General features: G+C 42.5%; 2 protein-coding genes across 3 annotated transcripts; one reads left to right on the forward strand and one right to left on the reverse strand.

Annotated features, from left to right (window-relative positions):
- Positions 1–3603: 3603 nt before the first annotated feature.
- On the reverse strand, positions 3604–15610 carry EIF2D (eukaryotic translation initiation factor 2D). Of its 2 annotated transcripts, none has more exons than XM_082494468.1 (15): positions 15496–15610; positions 14542–14732; positions 13776–13859; positions 11528–11618; positions 10725–10832; positions 9793–10082; positions 9517–9634; positions 9021–9066; positions 8232–8308; positions 6420–6578; positions 5595–5684; positions 5395–5490; positions 4311–4431; positions 3991–4165; positions 3604–3885 (listed from the first exon to the last, which is right to left on the reverse strand). In XM_082494468.1, the coding sequence occupies exons 1-15, from the start codon at positions 15549–15551 to the stop codon at positions 3815–3817; spliced, it is 1773 nt and encodes a 590-aa protein (XP_082350594.1). In that variant the 5' UTR covers positions 15552–15610; the 3' UTR covers positions 3604–3814. The 2 variants fall into 2 exon arrangements, with proteins under 2 accessions (XP_082350594.1, XP_082350593.1); XM_082494467.1 differs by having other exon boundaries at positions 8232–8335.
- A 497-nt stretch (positions 15611–16107) lies between these two features.
- DYRK3 (dual specificity tyrosine phosphorylation regulated kinase 3) lies at positions 16108–23395 on the forward strand. The gene is made up of 3 exons (XM_082494661.1): positions 16108–16227; positions 16986–17101; positions 21147–23395. Exons 1-3 carry the CDS (start codon positions 16188–16190, stop codon positions 22716–22718), a joined length of 1728 nt encoding a protein of 575 aa, XP_082350787.1. The 5' UTR covers positions 16108–16187; the 3' UTR covers positions 22719–23395.
- The last annotated feature ends 3095 nt before the right edge of the window (positions 23396–26490 follow it).

Raw genomic sequence — 26490 nt, forward strand, 5'->3', positions numbered from 1 at the left:
CTAGGTACTCTTTTTAAAATGGAAAGACACTTCTCAGGACACCTTATAGTAGTCACTCTCCCTTTTCATCCTGCCATTAAGGACTGTCTCACAGCACCCGTAAAACGAACCGAGAGCATTTTCTTCTTCTGAAACCTCTTATCCCCGGACCAGAGCCAGTCAAAGAACGGGAAGCCTCTTTTAAAATTGTGGCCATCAACGAATCAAACACAGCTGCTGGTTCGCTTTTCGGCTGTGCTATCTGATGGAGATGCTTCGTGGGAAACGCTCAGTGTTGAACCCAACAGGAACATCTACTGGCTCATGCTTTGAGCAGGGTAACGCTTGCTGTTCGCACTCCTCCCAGCAACTTGCTCGTTCTTGTTGGGAGGTGCTGCGGCTCACGGCGTGTGCCCACGTGGCCGAGTCCTCATTTCGTAAGTAGAGCACAGGAAGCAGCAGATAAAGCGGAGGAGGTGGTTGCACCAAACGATGTGGGTGTTGCAGCTGTAACCAATGCCAGACGGGCTTGTCCGGGGCTAAGATAGCCAGGGAAAGGTAAAGTTACGACACCGAGGCAGCTGCAACACCCAAACAGTCTGCTAATAAGTATTACTGAAACTTGGTGATATTAATTCCCGGAAAAGTCATCCATTTTGATTCTAATTAGCTTCCAATTTTGAAAACAGAAGCGAATTAAAGCAAATACCCCTGATGCTTAGGTAAGCTAGCCACTGTTTTACCAGCTTTGTACTCTGTAGGAATTGGGACCTGTTTTAACAAATTCTGTTTGAAAAGTGTAAAGGTGATGGTTGGGGCATGGGCCGACGGTTCAATACTGGACGTTTAGCAATACGTATCCAACAGACTAACCCAGGGAAGCTCAAAACCCCCTTTTCACAAATCAAACCGAGTCTGAGCTATGAAGAGGTCTGGCCCCGAGGGAGAGGAGCTCGGACCAGGGCCCAGGAGTGGACGTGGCACCAGGAGCAGAGGCTGCCCGTGTGGGGAAGCCTTAGCGGCAGGAGGAGTAAGGGGACCGAGCCTCGGATGCTCTCCTCCCACCACCCTCACACTGGGCTTCCTCTTGCTACCTCTCCTTGCTGCTCTCCCACCGCTCCTGCCCATGACACACCACCTCTCCCTCCCTCCGCCGCTCTGCACACATCCTGTTCTTCCCTCCCTCCCCACTCGCAATCGGTGCTCTGCCTGCACGTCCAGGAAGGTTTTGCTCTCTATGTGGAGATAGGAAGTCTCTCTCTCCCTCTCTCAGGGCTCCCACTGCCTCCGATGCACGCGCTGCGCATCCTCCCTAAAAATCCTTGAGCTGCAGCGTCAGTTACTGCCATAACTCTCAGCAGCGACCCCGATCTCGCTGACGCCATGCGGCGATCACTGAAGGGCAGGGGAAGCTCCGGGGATGCCACCCTGAGCGAGAATGGCCCCCGTGTTTACTCTCAGTGCTTTGTACCGAGCACGCCGCACACAGCCAGGGTCGGTCTTCCCTCTGTTTACACGGGACACCGCAGCGAAGCGTAGAGAGAGAAGGGAACGTCACTGCTAGCCGGACTGAGATGGAGCACGTGAAAGGGTTTCATATCGACGTGCCGAACAAGTGTCCCTTTGAGTTCGCTGTAGACTGCTGGGACCCCACCTGCGTGGGGTGGGAAGGGAGGCAACAGGTTATCGGGTAACAGTTACCACAGAGACAATGTGGAAGAGTCCAAAATTTACCTCAGTGCCTTTTTTTTTGTTGTTTTTTTTTCCCTTAAGTGTGAAAACTTTGCATTTGGGCTAAGGTGGAAATTGGAAGGGGCTTTTGTCAAGAGGCCTTGCCAGTCCTGTCCCCACGATTACCTAAAGCACGGTTGTGATGAGGCTGCTTTCGTCCTTAGAGGGACAAGAACTGTTTTGTTTGTTTCTTGGAGGTGACTGCTTGGGATTTTTGTTTTTATTTTTTTCCCAGATTTATACTTGAGTACGTTTGTTTATAAACCGTAAGAAAGCAACTGCATCACTCAAAGCCCCTCGGTTTGTATAAACGCCGCTTTCTGCAAGCTTAGTTCCAGCTCCCGTTTTAGTCAGTAGTGTAAAAGGGTTTGCTAACAGGGCTACGGGCTCTGGCACGCGGTGCGCGAAGGGCTCCAGCTGTACTGTACTCTACACCCAGATGACCTTTAACAACGTGGCTGCAGCCCAACTAGAGCAGCAATTTTCATGCTCTGGGGCTGTTTGTCCATTTACAAGAATACTTATTACTTCACTGGGCACTTGTGAAGTAATTTAAGTAACATTTATCTAGTGCTTTGACTCTTGAAAGCACTGTATAAATACTTCTGTTCAGTCAAGAGGAAGAACACTGTAAAAACTGCCATTGGTTCTGAGAAGTAAGATCCAGACGCTTGTTTTTAAATCCCTTCTCTTTCTGGCTAAAAGTTGTAAAGATTTCTTTTTTGTTGTTGTTGTTGTTTTCTACCGGAGTTTTGGTGAGTGTCACCCTCTCCCCCCTGGAACCCAGCATGTCTTTGACATTTTGTAGAAGGCATGGCTTCTTATGCAATTACCGTGAATGCTGCTGAAAACCTCCTGCAAAGGGGAGGGCTGTTTCTTTTGGTTTTTCAAGATACGGGGCAGTTAAGAATTGGTAGCTCTTGAAACTCAGATTCTCAACGCTCAGTTGAGCTGTGTCTAGGATAGGAGTACTGGCCCCTTCCTTAAGCGCAAAATACTGTTGGCAGTGCCTTTGGTTAGTATATTGTCTTGCCTAGTTCGTGTGAATTTATTTTTCATGTCTATTGTAAAACATGTAAAATAATGTGTATAGAATTGAATAGTAAAGCTTCTATGGCAAAGTGAAATGCATTTTTGCAATGCTGTAATTTATTTTTACTACTCCCTAGTAATTCTATGGCATTTTTAAAAAATGTCTCACTTCCGGCTTTTTTGAAGGTTCTGAAACTACTTGTTCATATGCAGAGAGTGTAAAAGACAACGATAATAAAACTGTCAGTAATTAAAGAAATCTCTTTAACTTCTTTTTCTGGCGCCCTCCTATGGAACTTTCATGTATTAAGTCTAAAGGGAAAATACAGGAATCCTTCCCAGAAGTGAATTTAAATTTCTTAACCTTACTGTAAAGGGCCTAAGCTTCAGCTAAAGAGGTACAGAACACCTACCCCTGTGAAACCTGAGCAAAGTGTTCTGTTAATTTTCTCTTTATTTTTTAGCTGGCTTTGACAGAGCTGCTACCCAAGCCTACCTGTGGTAAGTTAATGAATGTTGTACATTAAAATGTATTTATATATAAAAAAAAAATATAAACCATAAAAATCCAGCTAATAGAGTTCATTTTCTAGTGCTAAAAATGTCTGATATTAATACCTGGAAATGTATCAAAGGATAAAATCTAAAACCAAATGGGTTTTACTTCTGACATACGCAATATACGGCACAAGACGCTGGACTGTTCCAGGACAATGTGTTGGAATGCACTTTGTGTACATTTCAGTGGAGGTTCTATTACCGTGCCTTTGCTAAAAGATGCAAAGCGAGAATGTTAAACTAGCCAAAAGCCACTGTAGCCAGAAAACCAGTGCACCGTTAGGAACTTGTAGGAGACATATGGAAAAGGATAATGCTAGGGTTTTATTCAGATTTTTATTTTTATGAAAAATGAACAGCTGGAGCAATATTATTTATTTGGGTGAATCCTAGACCTTGTAAACATCCAGGATTCATTTTTGAATGAATAGGGCCTGTACATTATCCTTGATTTGTTGGCAGAACACTTCTATAAATAACAAGATCTGAGTAATTCTTACAGTAGATTTTTCTGTTACTTCTTCCGGCCAAGCTTTGGAGCCTTCTCAAGGCCTTGAATATATTTCCGAGGTAGCTGGTATTCTTCTGCAACATAACCAAGAGTTCACTTCAGGTAAATATTCAGAGCTCAAGAATTAAAATCTCTGTCTTGCTATAACCAGTCCCAGCCCAGTTCCAGAATAGGCTTACCTAGCAGCATCTTGGCCAGATGATGGATTTGGTTGCCTTGGATCTGGACCTGAACTCTATCTTTTGTTCCTGGTACGGGGGCGATGGTGGCACTGGCTTGTACTTTTTGTTGCAGAATGTTGGCAACACACTGTGGGTCTAGACCATACAGCTCAAGGTTCTTGATAATTGTCACCTACGGGTTTTAATAATTATGGCAAACATCACTGCTGTAGGTATTAGCAAGTCATGTCTCCTTCAGCCCAGAAAAACGAGCTGCCAAAGCTGCTCTCAGAATCTGGGCTTCTACTCAAACCCCATAATTTCAGTTCTCTTTTTACCTTCTTATTTGATGACCTCTGGGCTATGGTTATGTCGATGGGCTCAATGTTTCCTTTCCTCACAATAGGCTCTTGTCCAAAAAATGTCACCTGGTGTAAGGGCTGCAGTCGTTCGAGGCACCTGAACAAAGTTTATACATCCAATTAGTCTATACAGTACAGCAAGGCCAATGTTAACAGCCTTTTCCACTGCAGCCTCTCACAGTTTTTTTGAAACTACATGAAAGCCAAGATTCTACATGTGAGGAGAATTTTGTATCTTAAGAAGATAGCGCATGATGAGCTCATGCAAAGACTTGCATCCTAGCTATTATTTAAAGAAAGGGACTGACGAAAAAGAAAGCTAGTCTACCGACTCGCAAAAATTATAGCTTAGCTTGTTACTGATAAAATTTTGTAAGTTGGTTCTTGTAGAAGAAAACCTTCTTTAATTTTGTCTTTAAGCCATTGTTCAGTTGTATTGTTCACAGATCGGTGAAGTAACTTCAGTTTAAAATTCAGCATAAACCGTGTTACTGTCCCACAAGCAAACCTGGCTTCAGAAAGAAAGGAAGCTGCTGGAGGTGCATCAGAAGCATTGTGTGATTCAGAAGCTCAAGGCAAGTATGGCATTTGGGACATTTAGGCAAAGTTTTTCAGTATATGAAAACAATGGTCTTGTGTCAGATACTCAGGCCTCTTGGATCTAAAAGGTGGGTATAGGTTATAAGTGCAGAAGTTGTGTTGCACATAAACAGCAGGATGACTGCCATTGCCTAAAAAGGGGCACGTTCAGCTATCTGTTGCAAAGGATGGCCTTATAAATATGTACATACAGATTATACACAGAACTTGTTTAGGACACCTTCTCTGATAAGAGGTTAGCAGGTAAACAAAAAAACCCAAAACAAACCATCAACAGCAGTTAATGCTAGTTGCTTATTAAATGTTGAAGAATGAGAGATCCTTCAAGTGAAGGTCTCCGGATACTTTTTGTTGTATTACCAGTAGGAAGTTGCAACTTAGGTAGCCCCAGTAACGTGGCTTTGAGTTGCATGCAATAAATCTGTGTAATACCGAAACACTTCACTGGACAAACAGTCACCTGCTCAAGAGCTCATCCCATTTGAGGTTTGAGATTTCATCTTGTTCCGATTTATCTAACAGGCAGTCGCACAGAATGGCATTCACCTTTACAAAGCTACAAAACAAAAACATGCATTAGAAGTGAACAAGTTCACCTATTTCCTCTAACTTCAGCATCTCCTGTGGAAGCAGGGTAGGACAAGTTCCATGTCTACTTACTTTTTGTTTGTTTCATCAACCAACTCATTAGTCTTCACATAGTTAATGATGACGTTTCTCACCTCACTGCTTGAGAGGATGCTGCCTTTTCTAAAGACAAAGAAAACTTTTGAACTTATTACTTGAAGTAGTTAGGTGTTGGGTTCTGTCACTAAGACAGAAGACAGCAACTACCCTGACTACATTTGGTGGCAACAGCTCAACACTGAAATACATCTCCTAGGAAATGATTTCTTGTTACACCTCAGCTGGTGTATACCAGATAAAAGGCTCACAGCAGTAATTAAAAAGACTCTGCACTCCTTGGTTCTGGGGGCTCTAGCTTGGCAGGACGACCCCAATGGCACACCCCTAACTTCAGGGAACTGTGGATAACTTGTATAAAAGTGCTCAGCTGAAGAAAGGCTGCCACTGAGTGCTATCTATACTACATCAAAACTGACAAGATTAGGGCACAAGGAGGTTAATTGGTTCTTTAAATTAGCTGGGTGTCCTCTTTTCAGTAAACCATACTGTGGGTGGGCAGAATATGCCTTATCCAATGGCAAATTAAGACAATCCAAGTAAAATGTATAAATTTTGACACTTGAGCTATCGCCTCCTTAGCTGTGGGAGAAGTGATGTGAGTACTTGCTGAACACAGTTGTCACAGCCTCTTATCTTTCTTCCCTTTGTGAAGCAATGAATATATTCTTGATTCCCATCACCTTTTCTGACAGCATCACAGGGCCCTCCCCATGAGGGCTAACAAAATGGTAGCAGCATAGGTTTGTTAGTCTCTTTCTGCGGGTAACAATGGTTTTGTTGTACTTTTCTAGTGCTTACCTGTGTCCAGACTCCTGAAAGAGTGGGATCATTTTTGTCGAGACCCCATAAAGCGGGATGATTTCAGGAGCATGGTACACTTGTTCTCTGTCTTCGTTCTTGCTGTCTTGGGCAGCAGAGGCTGAAGAAAATCCTTCAGGCACTGCAAATGCTTTAATGCTGAAACAAGAATCATTTGGTGTGAGTGAAAGGGACTGAAACTTATCACTTCCATTTCACTGAGAAACTAAAACCTAGGAGAATCAGGCAAAAAGCTTTCTGGTCTGTTGTACAGTATGTCAGTTCCTCCAAATGCATTCCATTGCATGGGGGCCTGTATCTGTGGATTAAAGGACATGATGAAAGAACAGTATTTTGAAGCATTAGCTGCATTTACTAAATATGTCCTTGTACACGTTTCAAGGATACACATAAATAAGCACCTTAAGTCAGGCGATATTAAACACTTTTCACTCTGAGTAAAGCCCTGTATGTTGGGCAAAAAGTAAATCTCTCCAGTTGTTCTAAGCATATTTGACTCTTGTAATTAGAGACAACTGCCATAATTCAAAGGATGCAGCCCCATTTGTAGAATCCCTAGAATGAAATTTAAAAAAAACCCCACAACTGCACTCTCCACAAATGTACAGAGACTTAAAAGCTGAAATGATTCTTTAGTGGTCGCTGATAAAAGACAGTTCTGGAAGAGAGAGGTAAGGACTGTACCAGTGCAGGAGCTTGAGTCTCACTTCATTGACCAGAGCTGCACAGTCTATGCTTGAAGGTAAGAGAACCGACAAACTGAGTTTGAGTATGCCTGCCTCCTAATGATAAGGCTAAGTATAATGAGAGAAAAGTTAATGCAAAAAGTCAAAGTAATTCTGCTTCTTTCCAAACGCAGAAGAGAAGATACGCTTATATCTACTGAAATATTCTCCACTCCATTAGTTGCCAAGGAGACGTTATATACCAGGAAGCATCAGGCCCACTGGGAAATTCCAGGAGAGAGCTAATGTGCCGATATGCAGAAGGAATGAGTAGGATGTTCTTGATGTGAGGTAACTATTAATCATTAGAAAGATAATAGAAACACTGATAGAGGAATTGGGTAATAAGTAACTGAAAGGGTAACAGTATTTGTGCAGATCGATATGTGTAATGGAAAACAGTGTTTGTTTGGTTTTTTTTTTTTTTTTTCATTTTTTGAGACTGTAACTTTGGCTTCTGATTTTGCAAAGTGTTTGATTTGATCCTATATGACATTCTGAGACTGTAGTTTCATGAGCATTTATTTAGCAGCAGTGTCATCTTTTAATTGGAGTTATTGTTTAGATAGATAAGTTCACTTCAAAGCTGAACTATGAGTTAGCCCAGCACATAGATGGAATGGGGAGAGGGAGACCTGCTTAAACTGGAAAGGCATAAAACAGTCACACTGTTATAGTCACTGTTAAATAGATGGAAAACTGCCTGATGGGTTTCAAACCTTTTTGCCTCCCTTCCCCAACCAACAACCAAGAAACCCACACAAACTACCAAGACACTGTCAAAGGAATGTGTTTCTTAGTGACTGCTGAGAGACTTGATGCTATAACTCTTTTCTTAGTATCCAAACTGGAAGCCAGAAATTTGTCATTGTAACAGTGCTAAAAAATTGCAATTAATGGGAGTATAAAACTCCTACATAGCACATTAAGATTAGGAAGTGAGGGCTGCTACAGCTATCCAGAACAGGAATTGAAGCAGAGTATACGTAATAGAGCTGGAAGTAGCAAACTCCACTCCTTTCTTTCAGGCTACCAACTCTATTAAAGACTACAAAATTCTACGTACTCTGGATGTTTCCAGTCCACTTCCACGATGCTCTCCACACCTTTGTTCAGCTCCTTCACTTGTAAGATCTTCTGGTGCTGCATACATTGCAGGAATTTAGAGAACTGAAGGAAGCAACAATCAGAAATGTGGAGTCAAGCATTTTAAATTCCTGTTTATGTGTTTCTGACTTCCCTAAAGTTACTTGCTAAAAAAAAATAACAAACACACCCTACACCTTTACTTCTCTAAACACTGCAAGTGCTAAGGAGCAGTGAGTGCCTCTGCCTGGCTCTAAAACAAGAGCGAAAGCAAGTGTTCCTTTTGTAGGTCTGCCATCTGCTTGCTCTCTGACATTCTTAGCCAAATCACAGTACATCTCACATGGACTCCAGTGCAATCTTTGCCAATACACTTTGTCTTTGCTTGTCATCTCACAACAGGGACAATATCACTCCTTTCTCTTAATTTTTGTTCGTTAACAGCTTTAGAAAAGGAACGGCCTCTTCTTGCAAGTAATTGCACTATCCAACAAGATCAGAACCCTTTAATAGCTATTGCAGTATATAGTGGCAGATAGCATTAGCTGCATTCAAAGCAGATCAATGTTCATGCTTTCAGGACAATTACTTTTCTCCCTGGATCCCACAGGAGCAGAAAGTTGAGAAAAGGAACTTGGCTTTTAAGAACAACTTCTAGGTTTGTTTGTCTGTCTGTTTTACTAAAACTTGAACAATTTTGACTTCAAACTTTTTCTCTCCTTCCACTTCTTATTTAAATTAATGCAAAGAAATGACAGGAAAATCTCACCTTCTTATAACTTGATTTCTTTATGTCCAGTTGTTGGCCAGCAGGGCTATAAATGGATTTTTTAAAAGTTCTTTAGTTATAAGAAGTCACCCTTCATTTCTTCTTAAATCTTGTTACTTATGCTAGAATTTTCTTAACAGCAAAAATACAAATCACACAGAGAAAGAATTACTTCAAACAAGCTAACAAATAAAACACGATGAGTGAAACTAGTGCTGATGTTCCTGTGGGTATGCAAACAACCATTTAAGTGACTAAGCAGTCTTGAAACAAATGTCAACCAACTTAAGTTAGCTACCCAGTGCATATCATGGTCTGAGCAATCTACATCAAAGTACCTGAAGTAAGAAGTGAGTATAGTCTTAGGTAACCTTACATAAGGACTGAATTTTACTTTTGAGTCAAAAACTTCACGCTAAATATCACATGCTATCTCCACAATTCTAAAGCCAAAAACCCAGCATGCAAATCCAAAGACAAACTTCTTGCCACATACCAGCATGAGAACATATGGCTGCGTAGAAATGTGCTGGTGAGCAGAGGGAGATCCGACTTCTTAACTTTGCATTTTAAGGCATGAAAAAAGCACTGATTAAATAATGCATCCATTTGTTCTGCAGGGGAAAAAAGGACAAGCCATGAGTAGTCTGTTCTTTCAGACTGTCCTTCAGACCACCCAGAAGTGTCTAGAATGCACAGTAATCTAGGCCATGGGTATGGGCTTCAGCAAACCAAAGGGGCATAGTTTGGTTTCACTTGTATGCAAAGATACCTTGTGGAGTCCTACTGTCTTCAGCTTCCTGCCGAACCTCTGTGTTGGCATCTTCAGCTGTTTCTGCAGCTCTGTTCTCATGGAGTTCCTCCTTTCCCATCAGTATTGCACAGCTGTCTCGCTCCTTCAGGCTTAAATTGCCAACGTCCACATGCTGCGATGGATCAGTGGAGATGCTGATGACAGGCTCTTTCCCCTCCACCTCTTCCTCATCTTCAGTGCTCTCCTTTTCAGCGGAATCTGTTACCAAGGGAGCTAAGGTAGGAGGATAAGATTTGTCACCATATTCCCTATAAAAGGAAGAAAAAACATAACAAGCTTTCTGTTTGCTGCTTTGAAGCCCATAGGACAATGAACAAACGTCACCCTGATAAAAGGCGCTGGCAGCTGCGTGGATCTTCTTCCACATTCTCAAAACTATAAAATTTATTTTTAACTCATCTTCTTCCACAAACTCTATTTCCCCCCCATGAATCTTAATTTAAAACGAAGCAGACTATTTGAATCCAAATGCAGAGCAAATCATTTATTTGGTTGAGACTGGCATAGTTGACCGGTTTTAAGCAAAATCGATTCGAAGTTCATTCTTTATAGAACAAGAAGATTTTCTAAAATCAGAATAACAGGGATGTTCTAGTTTCATTTCTATAATAATTACACTCAGATTGAAGGAACTGAATCAAGTGAATAATTTTATATATCTATTTCCAATATGTATATAATAGATGTCAGGACAGACACCTGCTTCTGTCAGAAAAGTGTAGCATCAAAAAAGTGTAGCTGAAACCTTAATGGTCATATCTAAACTCTACTCACATAACTCAGTATGTTGAACTGACTGACAGATTAAGCTTACTGGGGCACAGATTTTGATTTTAGTAAACGCCTAAGACTTGTTACACATTTTACCAAATGCCTGGCAATATACCCACCAGAGGTGATCCAGGTAAGTATGCAACACAGCAAAGCCCTTCCCTTTCATTCCAGCAGCCAGCATCTCCGCAGTGGACATAGTGGCAACTGCAACTGCTACTGGAGCTCTGGGAGAAGAAGGGAGAATTACAGCAGGCCAGCACAAGTACATTGTGCTACCTGGAGAAAGACAGACTGTGCCATTGTGATAATACTGAATTTCTTTTATGCTGTCCTTGGTCTCTATAACCTGCTTTTTTTTAAAGCACCTAGGTATTTTCTGGTTTTGTCCCATCTTTCTGGTATGTAATGTCTTCCAAAGAATCCCAAGGATACGTGCAGCTGTGATACTGAAGTGAAGGTTGTGCAGCGACACGTTCTTTGCTTTAATAAAATACAAGAAGCATATGCACTGCAAAAAGGGACTAGCAGTGGGGGAAAAAAACAACAGCTTCAGCACTGCTCCCTCATCCTGAATTTCCTCACAGACAAAAGAGACAACTGTATAGAATGCTACCTTTTATTAAAAAAAAAATCATTCTGTTTCAAAACAAATCTACCAGTTTTGCCCTCCCGAGGTCCAAAAGAACTAATTTGCAAAGCTGTCCACCCAAGCTCAAACATATCCTAACCCAGAAACTTAAGTGAATTATTTTTCTGCTGTATTTTCCATTGGTTAGGTCCACAGTGCATCAAACGCACGAGAACAATTCTCCTATTCTTTCCTCACCACCACCCACACCTCCCCGAGTCTTCCTGTAAAAAATAGCTTCCTTTCATTTTTAGTTTCTAAGAAAAGATATGAATAAAGAATCCTCTGTACCTGTTTCCCAAGAGGGTGACAGCACAGAGCGTGCCCCGCTCTACTTGAGGAAAGCCAGAAGATGGCACTACAACTCCTGGCAGCATCAGATCTGAAGAATAAAGCACAGCCATTTCTCAATGAAAGACTCTACACCTCCACCCCCATCCCTCCTGTTACTCAGCAAAAACACAAGCCTGTTAATAGCTGAGCACGTGCCAGATAAAACATCATTCTCTGTTTCTCCTAGTAAGGCAGCACTTCTTGTTACCACCCTGGGGAGTAAGGGATCCAATTCACAAAGGTGCTGGGCACATCCCCAAAAAATGCAGCAGAGCTAAGTATGCTCAGGCCCTTGCCCTGTCAGGCCTGAAGGGAGTACTGTTTTTAACAGAAAGGTATGAGCTCCCAGCCTAGAGAGCATTACTCTTCATTAATGACATGGAAAGAGAAAGGCACAAGGAGATATGTCTGGAACTACCCATTTACTCTTCCCTGTCCCAAGGGCAGGTTATCCCAGCAGCTCTCTCGTTGAAGAGAGAATTGCCTAAAATTTGCCACTGCTGACCCAATGCTCCTGAGCTGGCACAATAGCTGCACTCAGCTGTGAACTCTTCTGAGCATGAGGAAGCACCCTTAACCATCTCCTTCCTATCTGGACAGAAACAGTACACCTTGTTGTGTGCTTCCTTCTGCCTGCTTTACATACCTGGGATGAACAGACAGGCATGTAGTAAAGAACGGTTTTCCATGCCACGTGTATGGCATCATGTCATCACCACGTTACGTAAAGAGCATCTGCTCTCCCTCATCACAACAATAACTGTTTAGAGCTTGCAGTCTCATGGACTGACCTGTGTTCCACGGTTTGGTTTTGAAGGCATCTCACTTTTTCTCAGCATCATAGATTTAACGTGAATGCTGAAGAAGCCAACAATATTTTTCCTCCCATTCACTGTCACAACTATTTTCAGCAAATCTAGAATGAACTCTGCAATTGCAACCAAGGCTCCACATCTCTGAGGACAGAAATCACATAAAGACCTTAACGTGACATGGTAAGCAGCATGTGTCTATTATGTAAATGATCAGGGCATAGAGTACATACTTGAATTCACTGAACAGGTGTTGCGAATAGCACTACATGGCTTCTCTTTGTTACTGAATGCTCCCTAAATCTGCTCCCTCCCTCCATGCCTGCAGCACTGGACAGTCTCATGCCTTTCCTTTTCTTTCTGAGATGTGGTTCTACCTCTCCTCTCTGTCTTTGTTGGCCATTGTCTCGGTGGCCAGCTTCTTATCTTTGGATCATACCCAGAGGTAGCCTGGTTGCTATGGGAGATGAATGACCTGCAGCCCTCTTTCATCAACGTCCTTCCCCCATTAGCAAGACTTTTTTTTTCCCCCCAGAAACTAGGTCACTACAAGTCAGCAGCAAGGCTTGCTCCGATGTCTATCACAGCTACGCATTCAAGCGCTTTATTTCCCCAAAAGCAAATAAAGTAAACAGAGGGACTTGAGTTCTATTTTAGATAGCATGTAATGGAAAAAAGACATCTCTTCCTACACGTACATGTTCCATTTACAGACTAAGGCTGCAGCGGCTGCAATTTAATCTTTTCTGGTTGAGCAGTTCTGCTATTTGAAGTTTATAAAGACTTGATTCTCATGAGCCTGAACTGTATCTAAAGCAGGTTCCAGAAAATAGACTCCTTTCTTGTTAGTCTTGATCCATAATTAGGTGGTAGAGCCAGTAATCCAGGAATTCAAATCCAACCTCACCTGTACAATCCACAATTTACTTGACAGTGACTACAATTATAAGTTCCAATATAAACTCACTTCTTATCCATAGGATAAGCCAGTTCATCTCTGAGTTGACAGGAAGCAGGTTGGCAGCAAAGGAACTCAGCTGCTCAAGGAGTTATAAAAAAAGACAGACCAATGACATGGGCAGTTCCGTGTCCCAGTTCAGAGTTGCTGACCACCTTGAGAAGATATTTCCATATCTGAGATTCCCACATGGAACAGGCTACTGCATTTAAACAGCTTAATCTACTTTGTATCATTCACAAACTTTTTTTACAGCTAATCTATTTACCTTGTTAGGACATCACCACGAATGACTTTGTGAGTACGTATTCTTTATACTTTTTTGTTTTCTGTTTGTTTCAGGTACATTTTTTGCCACTGGGAAAGATAACATCAAAAAAGCCCTAAAGGCAACTCATTTTTGCAATGCAGTGTGACAAAGTCCTAGTCCTCTTACCTGCTCCTCCCGCCAGTTTCTGCAGCACGGGGGGCCATGTTGAAAAAGCAGGGAGAAGATCTGGGTAGACCCATAGAGTGTACACTGTCCCAAAACAGAACAGAAATTTAAATATGCATCATTAAAAATTTCTCTAGCTGTTGCTTCTTCCCACCTTTAAGACTAAGCAGTACAATACTAACCACAAGTAAACACTTTCCTGTTACTCAGGTAATCAAGAAATCTGAAGTCAGAAAAATCCTACAATAATTAGTAGATGTGATGGAGAAAAATAAACTGCTAGTTAATTCAAGCTCCTGTGAATTATTATAAAGGATATAGATAAATGTTTGCATTATTTTCCTTAAATCAAGGACACTGAGCTAAAATGCTACTCCAACAGGCAGGAATTGCTGGGTATGGAAAAAATAAAAGCATAGAAATCAGAGCAATTCATTGCCTAATTCCAGAGTTGTCTGGAAGTGGACATCATGGTTCTTGGAATTACACCTTGCAGTGGACAAAAGGGACCAATATGCTAAACCATGACTTAAAAGACTTGTTTCCTGGTTTATGGCCTCCGAGCACATCAATTTCTTTTTTGCAGAAAGAATCCAGAAATGCCACTGACTTTGCAAAGATATTGGTAGAATAAATTGCATTAAAGATTATGAAATGTACCAATACTATAGAGAATAGGATAAGTACTTAAGACAGGAAATCTTTTGGGGAAAGGTCGGTGCACAGTAAGTAAAGCAGGAGGATTATTCTCGTCTGCTGCCCATACCTGTTGGATACAGAGCTTTCTCAATTTCAAACAGTATTGGGTTCCTGTTATTCATGTAAACAGTGACGGCCTCCCCTTTGTGAGAGTATATTTTGATGACATTAAGGTCTTCCTTGTTTGGAATGAATTCAGTCAATTGTTCAGCACTAAGGTTAGGAAAAGCTGCTGCAACATCAGTTCGTAGCTTCCTCCTGTAGTGATAAAATCACAAATGTGTTACAAAGCTGTCTAGACCACCCCTCAAAACAATTCCTAGATCAGTAGTTACTATTTTGTTGGCTGTTCATGAGATTAGCACTTTTTCACAGAAGATAATTTGAAGCGTTTGTGTCTGAGTGTACAAATAAGAAAGCTGCATGCTGGAAGAATACTGGGGAAAGGCCAAATATGCTTGCCCTGCTCATATTCTTCCTTAAACATCTGCTTACAGCTGCTGTCCCTGTCTCTGGCCCTGTTTTGCAGTGATTTCATTTCAAATCTGGGAGCCAGCCTGGCTCAGCCCAGCCTCTCCAGGCAGGAGCAGGGGTGCAGCCAGATTTCCCTCTCCCCCCGGGTTTAATTGATGTTTAAGACATGGTGACTGGCACAAGGCGGGTTTGTGGGGTCCTTCACAGAGGCGTCAAGCGAATCTAAAAGACGGGCAAGTCAGCCGAGCATCACTGCACAAGAACATAATGAGGGCTCAGCTAGGCCTCGGCATAACAATTAAGTCTAGTTTAAATTGAAAAGTGCATTTTGTATGGAAAACGTTCGTGTTTAGCACAAAGGTAAGGTGAAAGCGGCCACAGCTCCCGGCCAGCCCCCGGCTCGTGCCTCCGCAGGGGCCGAGCCGCCGCCGAAGCGCGGCCATTCCCGGCCGACGGGGCCCGCCGGGCAGCGGGCCCGGCCCAGAGCCGCAGGCGGGATTGAGCCGCCCCCCCTCGGCGCGGCGGGGGTCCCCGGCCCGGCACTCACCGATCGGACCCCTTGATGGCGGTGTTGGATCTCACCCGGAACGCCCTGGAGAACATGGCGGGCCCGCGCCCCGGCCGGCGCCGCGCTCTCCTCAGGCCGCGGCGGCCGCCATGGCGCCGCCCCGTTCTACAAAAGCGTCCGGGTGGAAACCGCCTCCCTCCGCCCGCCCGGCCCGGCCCGCTCCGCTCCCCCCGCGCCCACCGCCCCCGGGCCCGGCGGCGCGGAGCTCCCAAGCCGCCCGGTGCGGCGGGATTTCTCCTCACGGAACCCTTTCCCCTTCCCGAGCGCTTTGTTCTGTGCGGGGCCTGCTGGGGCGAGGGGCGGCGAGACACACGCTGAGAAGGGGGGAAGAGGGACGAGAAACGTGCGATGAAACCCCAAGGTTTTGGTTATGGATTTAAAAGCGTAGCGACACGGTGTGAGGAGGGCGCCCCCCCAGCCACTAGCCCTGCCCCGGCCCGGGTAGGGCACCGGGCGGCGAGGCCGCGATCCCCGCCCCGCCCCGGCCCTGCCGCTGCCGCCCCCGCCACTGCGCAGGCGCCGCCCGGCGGGGGGCCGTTCCCCTGGCAACGGGCGGGCCGGTGGCGGGCGGCCGCAGCCTGAGCGGAGGAGCCTGGCCGCCCGCCGCGGCGGCAGCGCTGGACGGTGGAGCGAGGCCCGGCGGGGGATGGGGACCGACCCCCCCCGCCACCATGCTGCTGGGCAGGAAGCCGGAGGCGCCCCTCGGTGCAGGTGAGGCGGCGGCCGCGGAGCCGGGCCGGGCGGGAGAGAGCTGAGGCGGCCGCCGGGCCCTCCCCGGTGAGCCCCGGAGGCGGCCGCGGGGGTCCCGCGGCTTCGGGGAGGGCCGGGGCTGGTTGGGGAGCTCCTCGGGGAGCCCGCCTCGCCCCGCTCCCCTCCCCTCATGGTTTCTCCCCTTCCTAAAACCGCCGAGCCCCGGTGCGGAGTGGGTCGCCTTAAATATTGCCATTTTAAGGTCTTTTAACAGTATTTGCCAACAGTTCGGGTGCAAACCGAAACGACCTTCGGGGTTTGTTTTTCTTCTCCTTGCAGCAAATCTGCTAACTGTGATTCTCACATATCAGTTTTATAGGATAACCTACTTTAAAGGATAGTCCCATCAAGTGTTTAAGTGTGTGCCCGTTTTCTGTTGTTCTCAGTGAGGCTTTTTGGGGATTATCCTTCTTATGGGAAAATGGGGAGTGTGTCGGTTAATGTTTCTTAAGGATGTATTTGCAGTGCAAAAGTTGATTTAAAAAAAGAGAAGCTCTAAACTAGAAGTATCACAAATCAAGATTTCCCAAGAGCTTTGCACTCTGTTGTGGTATTAAAATATAGTCATAGTTAAATTCTAAAGATCATTTAATAAATGAACGAGAACTGATGGTCTTACAGATGAAAATGTGCGAAGTGAGATACGTTTCAGCATTTATCTCTGTCTGTATCAATGTGAACTGTTGTGACTAACTGATTTGTATATGGGACATTTCCAGCCAGGTTTGGAGATGGACTATATGACTCCTATATGAGGATAGATCAGATTAGGTACCAAGAGTCTACAAACGAAGAACACAGCCCCTCAGGACTTCCTTCTCTTGGAAGATCTAATGTGAGTATTTTACAGTCGTCTGGGTCTTCACGTTGTGTTGTGTGCCAGTGAGAGCGATCAGAGGAGTTAGGTGTCTCTCTGTAGAGAATAAACTAAAAGAGTGCGATGTTGCAACTTTGTAGTAGCTTATTAAGATTATTGCTTTTACTAAGCATGAAAATGATGTGGTATTGTGTCCAATGTAGAACTTGGTAAGCAGCATTGGAAATCCTACCTTACTACCCTCGGCTCATGTATTAATGAAGAAAGTTATTTTACAAAAGGTTGAAGTGTTCTGCTGTGTCACTTCATATGTTGATAAGTATGTAAGTCCACACACGCTTTGCTGCAAATGGGCAAGAGTTACATTTTGGTTTCCCTCATGAAAATTCTGAGATAAGTACTTAACGAACAGCAGAAGGATCAGTGTGGGTTTGCATGGCTGCCAAAAAACATCTTACAAAAGTATCTTTCTCCTCTCAAAACATTGGCCTTATCTGCCACTTCGTTTGCTAGCAAAATAGCTCTTTATGGACTGAAGGTGTTAACGTGCTTCTTCACAAGTGCTGTGTTTCCTCAGCAGATGTGGAGTTATGAGGTCTTTCCTTAAATTGATTCAACTGAGCAGCAGCGGTCATGTTTAGCTGTACAGTGATCTGACCTTTATACAGTTTTTAAATGTATTTTGGCTCTTGCTGAATTCTGGCAGAAGTTAAAGAGCTTGAGCTTAAAAAAATACGCTCTAAAATGTGAAAACAGACATTTTGCTGAGTAAGATGCATTTGAAAATCATCACCTTGTGGGAATTTATTGTAACAGATATTAGTAATTAATTTGGTCTGTGCAGTTCACCGAGCAAACTCAGTAGCATGGGTCTGCATTTTCCCTTTTTGGCAATAACGAGGGAGAGCAGAATAAATTCAGAGATTTGTTGAGTAGTAGAATTTGAAGAGTAGCGGGTTGGGTTTTTTTGCAGGGATTTGGCAACTTTTAAACTTCAGTGTTTAAGTTGTGTAGAGTAAGTTCAGTTGTTCAGTAGAATGGAACTATCCAGTTAAATACAAATATAACTCTATGAGTATTTTGTTTTGCTGGTGTATCTTAGTCTTCGGCTGTATTTTGTCCATCAAGCCTGTTAACTTCTTAAGGCAAGATTAAGGATTATAAAATGCCTAGTTTTGCCATGATGACACATCAAAAAATACAACCTTGGTGGTACCTTGTGAACAGGAACTGAGATGAAGCATGCAAGGATGAAAATCATGATGCTCAATTTTAATGGGAAAGTATCTGCAATTAGGTGATATTTGGTTTCTTTCTTGCAAGATTTGTGTATTACGAAGTACTGTTAATGAGAATGGAAGAGTTCGATGTCTGCAGCTTCCATTCTTTTCGTCTTATCTCTGCTTTGAGAATACATAGACTTAATTCAGTTTGCTTAATTCAGAAAATAACTGGTGCACTTTTGCAAAACCAATTGTGTAGAGTCAGGGTTAGCTGTTTCCTTCTCAATTAAAATGAAGTTTTTGAAGTATGTGAAAAATCTTCAACGGGGTGCCACTTGTGTTGTTGGTCTAATTTCTTGGCTGCTAATAGCACTTTATCAATAAAACAAAACCTGTGCAGCCTGTGATTTGTAAAAGCAAGCTGTTGAAAGCAAGCTGATGTTACCCAGAAGTCATCTGACTTTAAGTGTAGCTCTTCTGAGTTTCAAGTTAAGATTGATCTATATTTGTGCCTCATCGTCATATGGCAAATGATTTTGGTAGTCCTCTAAGAATGAAAACTCAGTCTGTGCTACTGAAAGGCTGTTGGATCGGGTTTGAGATCCAAAGCCATAGTTCCTTCATTAAGAAGTAGTTCCAGGATAAATGGAATAATGAATTCCTCATTTATTTAGGGGTTCAGAGGTACAAAATGTTTGCTACAAACAGCAGTGTTAGCAGTTACTATGGCTCCTGAATAGGGAATAGTTAGATTTAGCACTGTTTGCAAGGCTTTCTCACGTTGCTTTATCATGTTGCTACAATTGATGACATTCAGACTGTTAACACCATTTTTTTGGAAATCAAATAGTTGAAAGAAATTTATGTAATAAGTGGCATGTCTGCAATACAGTAGCATGTTTTGAAGACTTGATGCGTAATTCATTCACCCAGCTACAGAAGGCTGCTCCGCAGAGCCCTGCCAATATAAACTCCCGTGGTGATGTTCTGCGTTAAGGTGGTTGTCTGCAAAGCTGCAGTGGTGTCTGTTCTGAATCACAGTGATAAAAAGCTGCTTCTTTTGTACATACAATTGAAACCCATGGAGGAGGAATATAAAATTTTGATTGCAAAGGTGAAAATAAGACTTCTACTGTAAAAGGACAGGCTTGTTTTGTTTTGTTTTCCCCCCTCTCTCCTGCCCCCCCTTGGAAAACTTCAGAAAACAAACAAGCATGAACCTTGTTCTGTGCTTATGTTCTCTGTTTATTTGTAAACTTACTGTTTGAGTCTGCTGGACTGAATAATAGTCTTTTAGCCAGTTCTGAAAATGTCATTCTTATCTTGGAGGTTCAGCCAGACTCTGAGAAAAAGGCGTTTATTCTCAGTTACTAGGGTTGGGCCTTGTTTTTTTGGTTTTTTTTTTTTTTTTTAAGACTTTCTGGAAAGGCGTGTCTCTTACAGGACACTGTATTTTTGGGTTGATAGGACACAGAGTAGTGGAATTTAGTAGTATATATCCTATGGCCTCTAGTCACCATTGATAAGGACTGACTTCTGCAGGAAATGCCCATTTTTGGGGGCTTGTGAGCAAGAGCTATCATTTCAAGGCAGCAGCAGCAAACAGACTCTTAAGAGTCGGGTGTAGTTGTTTTTGGCAAGAACATTCACTTCCCTTATTTACTGACTGTGCTGAGATGTTGGATCGTATGTAACTAAAAAGGAATTTGGTTTTATTGCTGTGGATCTGCAGGTTTATTTATATTTTTTTGTTTGATTCCTGTGTAGTTATTTTGGTTTTCAGGGATTTGGTTTGGCATGTGTCTCAAATCTTTATTTTTAGATTAAAGGACAAAATGGAAAACAGATGTTGCTACTCTAGTTATGGCTTCTGCTGTGTTGCACAGGATAAGACAACACCTCTGCTGTCTATCAGCATGGAGCGTCAGTGAGTAGGAAAGGGGAATAACTGCTATTCTAGTAAGGAACTGAACTCCAGGGAGTTCAGCATTTACTAAATCGTAAAAATGACAAGCTTGAAGAATTTGACAGTTCTTTTCTCACGTTCTGTGCGTTCATTTCAGATGTGAATATTTTAACGTATGGCAATAAGAGGCAGTGGTTACAGACCACTGACAGCAAAGTTGGAGTAAGAGATATTCTCGACTATTCAAAGCTTCCAAGTCTGTCTTAAGATAGTTGTGCAGCTATCATGATTTCAGAGGGAGTTGTGGATTGGATTTCCCCCCCCCCGCCCCCCAAAGAAAAAACATCAAAATTTCTTTTAAAAGTATGGTTTATTTTGTCTTGCCCTGTCATCCTTTTGCTTCTCGTTCAGCTTGGTTACACCAGCCTTATGTCACTTGCTGTCATTTGTTTGTCTTCCTTTGGCACACTTGTCTTTGCAATATTCCTCACACTTCTCTGCACATTCATGTTATATTGCATGTTTCAGACAGGTGCAAGTTGCATCTGTCCTTGGTTGTGTTTGCTGCACCCACGTTTAAAGCTAAACATAGCTGTTCCCCCGGCTGTTTGCTGACTACGTGCATACTAGTAGAGATAGGTATTGTGTCCTTGTTTGAGCGTTTGACTATCTAGGGTTTACCCTTTATGGACTTAAAAATACACTGCATTTGTGCAAGTGCTTGTTTCAGTAAGTTGCATTCTCTTTGTGTACCCTTCTATAGCTATGCTTGTAACTTGAGTTAGTTTAGGTCCAGCATTTTATATTTGTTTCTAATAGAAATGCAAAATCTGTTGATGTTACTGGTTTTGTTTTATGTGGTATTGATTTTATTCTTAGTCTGTGCTTTAAAAGATAAAGTAAAGCTTGTGCTTTTCCCCCCCTCCATCTGTAGGTTTCTAGCAACAAACTCGCAATGAAGGACCACCCTCTGAGTGGAAGTCAGGTCAAGGTGGAACAGTTATTTGAGGACTCTGGCAACAGAAGGAGTAGCACTCTTCAGTCTGCAGGCATCGCCAGTTCAGAAAGATCTCTTCCTTCCCTGACAAAAGATAAAAGTATAGAGAGTATAAGCACTTCTAAAGGTGGTGGTAGTTCCTCAAAAGCACATAAAGCCATTTCCCAAGCTCCAGAGCAAGCTGTTAAACAGTATAAACATCAGTTATCTGCTTATGAGCAGCAGGAGATACTTACTTTTTCTGAAATCTACTTTGTGGGTCCAGCTGCGAAAAAGAGGCAAGGAGTGATTGGTGGTCCCAACAACGGGGGTTATGATGACGACCAAGGCAGCTACATTCATGTGCCCCATGACCATCTTGCTTACCGGTATGAAGTACTCAAAATCATTGGCAAGGGCAGTTTTGGACAAGTTGCTAAAGTCTATGATCACAAACTCCACCAACACTTAGCCTTAAAGATGGTTCGCAATGAAAAGCGCTTCCATCGCCAAGCAGCAGAAGAAATCCGGATTCTGGAACATCTGAAGAAGCAGGATAAAACGGGCAGTATGAATGTTATTCACATGCTGGAAAGCTTCACCTTTCGGAACCACATCTGTATGACCTTTGAACTCTTGAGTATGAACCTGTATGAGCTGATTAAAAGAAACAAGTTTCAGGGCTTCAGTATCCAACTGGTACGTAAGTTTGCTCACTCTATATTGCAGTGTCTGGATGCTCTGTATAAAAACAAAATCATACACTGTGACTTGAAGCCAGAAAATATCCTCCTAAAGCAGCAAGGGAGGAGTGGAATCAAGGTTATAGATTTTGGGTCCAGCTGTTTTGAGCACCAAAGAGTCTACACATATATTCAGTCTCGATTTTATCGGGCACCAGAAGTAATTCTGGGAAGTCGCTATGGGATGCCCATAGACATGTGGAGTTTTGGCTGTATTCTGGTGGAGCTATTGACTGGATACCCTCTTTTTCCTGGAGAGGATGAGGGAGACCAACTGGCTTGTATGATGGAGCTTCTTGGAATGCCACCTCAGAAGCTTTTGGATCAATCCAAGCGAGCCAAAAACTTCATCAACTCTAAGGGTCATCCTCGCTACTGCACTGTAACTACACATGCAGATGGAAGAGTGACCCTTAATGGGAGTCGATCCCGCCGGGGTAAAATACGAGGTGCTCCAGGGAACAAAGACTGGGTGACAGCGCTGAAAGGCTGTGATGATCCCTTGTTTATAGAGTTCTTAAAAGAATGTCTCAGCTGGGATCCTTCCACACGCATGACTCCGAGTCAAGCTTTAAGGCACCCTTGGATTTGTAAACGAATGCCCAAACCACCCAGCACTGATAAAACCTCCAATAAACGGATTTCTAGCTATACAAGTTCTTTCACAGGAATAGGTTCCAAGTTGCCTCCTGTAGTTGGAGTAGCGAACAAGCTGAGGGCTAATTTAACATCCGACTCCAATGGCAGTATACCTCTATGCACTGTGCTACCCAAACTGGTCAGCTAATAGAGAATAATGTATTTCCAGAATACATACCTTGTATTTTAATTGTTTGTTAATAATGTGTAAGGAAGTTAAATGCAGAGTTTTTTAATGGATTTACTTTTTATTAGAGGCTAAATCTTGAATATAAAGATTACAGTCAAAATTTACACATTTAAAGGGCTAACTTTAATCCAATTGTTTCACTCACAACGTGGTGCATATTACAGTACTGGATAGGTCAGCTCAGCTGTTGAGTAAAATGGCAGTTTGGCAGATGTGCTATTTAATAATGCTGGTTTAGATATCAAACTGTTTCTTATCAGGACGGTTTAACAGATTCTTTTGCTTAAGACATCAAGGGAAATTGATTCAAAATACGTATTTTCAGTTAATCTCCAACTGAACTGTTTTTATTCTGGGGAGAGTTTTTACATCTATTGTCAAAAGCACAAATGTGTTAATGTAATGCATTAGGAACTTACTTGCAAAATTGCTAACTTATGTTTGAAGAATTTTATTCTTCTGTGATGCTTTTCCCTTATCTATCCTGACTGAGATTTTTAAAACTACCATGGGATGTAGACACCAAAGGAATTTGGTGTTGAATTTTTATCTTCTGACTTTCTTTTTCTTTTTTTTTTTTTTTTTTCCCAAAGGAGCATAGAAATGCCATGGAACACAGGTTCTATCTAAATAAAACTACTAACTTCTGTACACTTGCTATGTCCCTTAAAAGTCTATGGAAAACTGGTAGGGAAATTCAAGATCGGGATTGGTCCAGTACAAGTGTGGGCAGTTTGTTCAGGGCTAATGAGTCAATTATATGTTTCTTTGGAGCTCAAATTTAAATCTTAAGGCCCAAGACTTAAGGAAAATGGGGGCGGGAGGCATGCATAATAACAGGAAGTGTGTTCTGAAATCTATGCATAACCTGTGAAATATCGGGAAAGACATCCGGTGCAAAAACTGGTGGATCCAAATCAAAATATATTACAGGAAGAATTGCTTTATTTCTAATTGAATTCCTTCAGGTCTTTGCGAGAGAGATGCCTATGTTTTCTCATTCTTAAAATATATGAGTTTGTATTTCCTCTCCTTTATCTTCCAAGAACATGAAAAGGTGGTGTGACCTGTAATGACAACAGCACAACTCGTTCGGGTTGTTACTTCTTGCAGCCACATGGCCCAGGTCCATTTACAAAACCATCTGATCTCTTGCCAGGTGCCTGAACACAATTTTCAATACAATTTAGAGCTTTTATGAACAGAAGGTTTTAAATTTAATAAGTTTCTCTGTAGCAGGTTTTTAATGTTATAACAAGGAGACTCAGTATACAAACAAAGGAATTATCAAGGTGCTTTTTAAGATAAGGTCAAGCCATGTTCCATACAAGACCCTCCCTCTGAGAAGACGGGGCTGCGTTTTCTACTCTGCTCTGTTTAATTACAGCACTGGTGACATGCTGGGTGGAGGCCCGTATAAAAAGAAAAAGTCAAAAACACAGAGCCAAAGCTCCAAACTTTCCAGGACTGTTGTTTAAACTGAGATTCTCGTGTATGTAGCTTTTCTGAGTTCTTTTGTTTTACAAGTGTAAATTCAATAAGTTTAGTAAAATATTAAAATAACAGTGTAGCCTTTATCTGTGCAGCTATACAAGTAATACCAGCGTGTAGGCTGTGTTCATGGTTCACTTTGTGATAATGCATGACTGGTATTTTTTATTTGGCTTGGCTGGGCGAAGCTTTATTTGGGTGGAGAATCAGGGAAGTGGATTTTTGAGGAAGTGGCAGAAGATACCATTGATTTTAATAGAACCTCTAATAGATGCGGCATAGTTTCAGAAGCCAGAAATATTCTTCTTCCTCCTCTGCCCTTTATGATTAAAAAAACAAAAACAAAAACAAAACAACAAAAACAACCAAAACCATACCTTGTGGGTGAGGAGAAAGGAACCCTTCAGGAGCAATAGCTTGTTAGGAAAGAGGCATAGAAAAGCACTTTATATAGAGACTGTAGGGTGGTGGTGGTGTCTGGCACCTGGCAGAAGCCAGTAGAGTGTTGGTGTGCTAGGAGCTGTACAAACAGGTCTTCTCCTAGGAACACAGAGCAGTATCCTGGTTCTAAACCATTTTCATCTATGAAACGACGAATGTGGAATAAGTGTTCTCCTGTGATGCCTGGGAACTGGTTACTATGAGGTAACTTCTGATGTAACAGCCCCTGGTGTACACACGGTAATCTCACTTAAGGCTGGTGCTGTAAAACTGCAGGTAAAATAATTAGCAGGCAAGAACATTGCTTTTCATTTAGAAAATGTGTTCAGCATGCCCTGACTGCACAAGGTGCCCGTAATAAGTTGTGTGTGTTTAAGACTGGACCTTTCTTACTTGGGACTACTACATTTTAAAATCAAGTGCATAGTTAACTGTCTTGCTAACTTGGGGCTCTTATAGCCATAGTAAGTGAGGAGGAAAGGAAACAGCCTCAGAAGATTTTTTACTGTATTACAAAGGACTTCTTCATAACCTAGGGAATACATCTGAGAATATGTTGGTCTTGTTTCCAATTACTAAGCCCCATTTTCATTATCAGATGTTTGCTTTGTGAATAGTGTGACACAGTATTCCCAAACTGGGAGTTTGGGAAGTTTGGGAGGTAAGCTAATAAATCTCATATCTGGGAGAGAGCTGAGGAATCATCCCTGCAAATACTTGTTGAGTTCCTTGTGAATTAGCACAGGACTTGCCCACAGCCACATGTGGAGGCTTGGACCACAGGCTGCGGCGCTGCACGGTGTCTTTTGTAACAGGACGGACACAGTCGCTGCCTTCACTGCGATGCAGTTGAGTCCCAAATTCACTCTTTGTTTTTTGGAAAGCTAAACACTAGCGAGGTCTGAAATTGCCAGAAGTCCATCGTTTTCATTAGTTGTGATACTGGTTAGAATGTTAAAAGTAGTTTAAAACTCAATTTGTCTAAATAGGTTAACAGAACAGCTTTTATTTTTGTGGTAATTCTTTGCAGGTTTGTTCATCTGCCAGTAGTAGTGAAGTTCCACTGGAACTTCGGTCACATCCTTCTAGGAAGTTAGCACAAGACAAAGGCAAATTACTTGGGTTTATAGCAAAACAGACATCACATTTATAAAAGTCACCCAAACTTGTTTAAAGTTCCCTCTGTTTTACTATGCTGTTAGTCTCTGTGTTGTAAATAACATGCTCTGTGTATTGTCTGCATTTTTAGCGGTTTGGTTTAGCAGTATTTTTATAGAAACAAATGACAAGGCATGAGCATCACACCTGACAGACACGCGTTGCTTTTACACCCGGGTCCAAATCTTATCTGCCTGTCCAAATTGCAAGGAGAAACTTGTTTTTATTTGAACCTAGTGGGACAGTGAAGTATTCTTCATGGCAGAACACAGTACCACAGACAGACAAACACCCAGGCTGCCTTCAGTTCTTGACAGGTTTGATCTTATTAATGCCAGCTGCTGAATGTGAATGCTTGTTTCACAACAGCGACCTGATTTAGTGATTCTCCACGTACAACAGATACTCTTCGCTAGAGTTTTTTATCCTTCCCACCCAGCTTGGATAGGGACTCCAGCTGGCTGGTGACCTAAGAACTCAGAACAGGCTAACTGGGAAGCTTTAAGGTGACTTTTGTGGAAGAGTGGCTGTGTTGCTCAATCTGAAATTGTTTACAACCGTTGTGACCTGTTAGGACTTTCGTGCAGCTGAAAACTTTTTAAGCAGCAATTTATCAGTAGCAGTTCTTTGCCACGGTCAT

The sequence above is a fragment of the Vanellus vanellus genome (genome assembly GCF_965231255.1).
Source record: "Vanellus vanellus genome assembly, chromosome: 23".
In the NCBI taxonomy this organism is placed as follows: domain Eukaryota; kingdom Metazoa; phylum Chordata; class Aves; order Charadriiformes; family Charadriidae; genus Vanellus; species Vanellus vanellus.

Bases quoted from the DNA above. Each gene is read 5' to 3' on its own strand.
- DYRK3 (XM_082494661.1), top strand. From the start codon at position 16,188: ATGCTGCTGGGCAGGAAGCCGGAGGCGCCCCTCGGTGCAG. The intron at 16,228-16,985 runs GTGAGGCGGCGG...GGACATTTCCAG, and splicing joins GGAGGCGCCCCTCGGTGCAG to CCAGGTTTGGAGATGGACTA. The intron at 17,102-21,146 runs GTGAGTATTTTA...CTCCATCTGTAG, and splicing joins CTTCTCTTGGAAGATCTAAT to GTTTCTAGCAACAAACTCGC.
- EIF2D (XM_082494467.1), bottom strand. From the start codon at position 15,551: ATGTTCTCCAGGGCGTTCCGGGTGAGATCCAACACCGCCATCAAGGGG. The intron at 13,860-14,541 runs GTATGGGCAGCA...GTTTTGGGACAG, and splicing joins GAAAGCTCTGTATCCAACAG to TGTACACTCTATGGGTCTAC. The intron at 8,336-9,020 runs GTGAGATTTTCC...TGCTTCCTTCAG, and splicing joins AGAAATCAAGTTATAAGAAG to TTCTCTAAATTCCTGCAATG.